This window comes from Amphimedon queenslandica, unplaced genomic scaffold (assembly GCF_000090795.2).
Source record: "Amphimedon queenslandica unplaced genomic scaffold, v1.1 AMPQUscaffold_5228_Cont22799, whole genome shotgun sequence".
NCBI lineage: Eukaryota > Metazoa > Porifera > Demospongiae > Haplosclerida > Niphatidae > Amphimedon > Amphimedon queenslandica.
The window spans coordinates 1-1,646 of NW_003554466.1; the positions used below are offsets into that span (position 1 = coordinate 1).

At 34.4% G+C, this 1,646-nt stretch overlaps 1 protein-coding gene across 1 annotated transcript; it reads right to left on the bottom strand.

The window, feature by feature from the left end:
• Positions 1-6: 6 nt before the first annotated feature.
• LOC109592437 (3-hydroxyisobutyryl-CoA hydrolase, mitochondrial-like) lies at positions 7-1,614 on the bottom strand. Its single transcript, XM_020007871.1, has 6 exons — positions 1,506-1,614; positions 1,078-1,145; positions 904-1,008; positions 674-732; positions 497-578; positions 7-196 (listed from the first exon to the last, which is right to left on the bottom strand). Exons 1-6 carry the CDS (start codon positions 1,522-1,524, stop codon positions 26-28), a joined length of 504 nt encoding a protein of 167 aa, XP_019863430.1. The 5' UTR covers positions 1,525-1,614; the 3' UTR covers positions 7-25.
• Between the last annotated feature and the right edge of the window lie 32 nt (positions 1,615-1,646).

A 1,646-nucleotide genomic window follows, 5' to 3' on the forward strand; every position in this document is an offset into this window, starting at 1 on the left:
CTCATTATAAATCCACAAGGTGGGGCTATAAACCACAGCATTCAATAAATATATTTGACAAGTTGTGTGTCCACAAGACCAGTATAAATAGGATGGGTAGATGGATGATACCCAAATGAAAATGGGAATTTATGAATGGGAGCAAGCCCCTACAGTAAGTTACTATAATCCTTATACTTACCATTTTACTGAGTAACTGCAGATTAGACATCGAGAGATGGTTGCATGATCAAGTAAGTGGGAGAGAGAAAGAAGATGACATAGAAAAAGAGAGTATACCGGTAAAGTAATGAACATTATAAACCTGTAAAACAAATAATAATCGAGAGGAATGCAATCAAATATAAGCCACTACATTATATGGAGGAAACAATGGTCTGTATGGTTCTATACTATGAGAAAGGCTGTGTCTATACTCACTGTGTTCTATATATGTACTAAATCAGGATATTGAATTAACAAGGTATTTATAATTGTCAAATTAATGGGAACTGACTTGGAGCTGATTGATTGACCAATCTGAGCCATCATTTAACAAAGACATCTGAATGTCTTCAACACTACCTCCAGAGAAACACCTGGTACAGAGAGAAAGAGAGAGATAGAGAAAGAGAGAGAGAGAGAGAGAGAGAGAGTGATTAGCATAAGAAATATCATGCAATGCTTGACTTACTTGTCAATGAGCTCTAAGTGTGGAGTGAGTGAAAAGCTCCTGTCATCAATATTGAGACTCTAAATAAAACCCAAAATAAGCAACCACAACTTATACATAGAACATGCAACACATAATCACTCAAAACATAAACATGACCATATTACATTCATGTAGACATAATTATAAACAACACACACTGTGGTTGCATAAGAAGCTAATCTTCTTATATGAACTACATATACAAGTACCTCTTTGTGATATTTGTCTAATATTGATTTAACAACATAATGAGGATCTTTCTTCATAATCGGATCATCACATGATTCAGTGAGTTCACTCAACAGCGACGGAATCTAACAAAAGAACAAATATAGTAACAGCCAGACGCTTACATCCACACAGTGCAAGCTTTACAGCTTTACCTTCTCTTTTCCAATTAAATGAGTTGCAATCCCACCATGAAGAACGTCACGTCCTTTCAATCTGTGACCTACCCAAGCAATATAAATAAAAGAGTTTATGCACTAAATCTACATGTGTATATCCATATAATACATGTACATGTATATCCATTACAATATATTGAGCATCACAATCATACACTAATTATTGCTACACTATAATTTATCATTATTGCCACCAACAGTAAAGCAACGAGTTTGGCAATAATTGCAGACAAAAAGGAAAGACAAAATACTGAGTAGACTTTGAAATACACAAATTAAGAAAATATTTATATTTACATCAAAAACAATCACATTTTTATACAGGTACAGGTACATGTACATTGTACAGAAGTGTCAATGTTTCATATGGAGAAAGTGCTAACAACATGACAGTGTCTCATTACCAGTTAGAGCCAAATACATTCCAAGTTCTCCTTTCAGTCTTGGTAAGAAGTAGCCTCCTCCAACATCAGGAAAGAATCCTAAAAGTAAGTTCTATGTACATGTACATGTACATCTACCCTCAATCTTCATGAATCACTAAT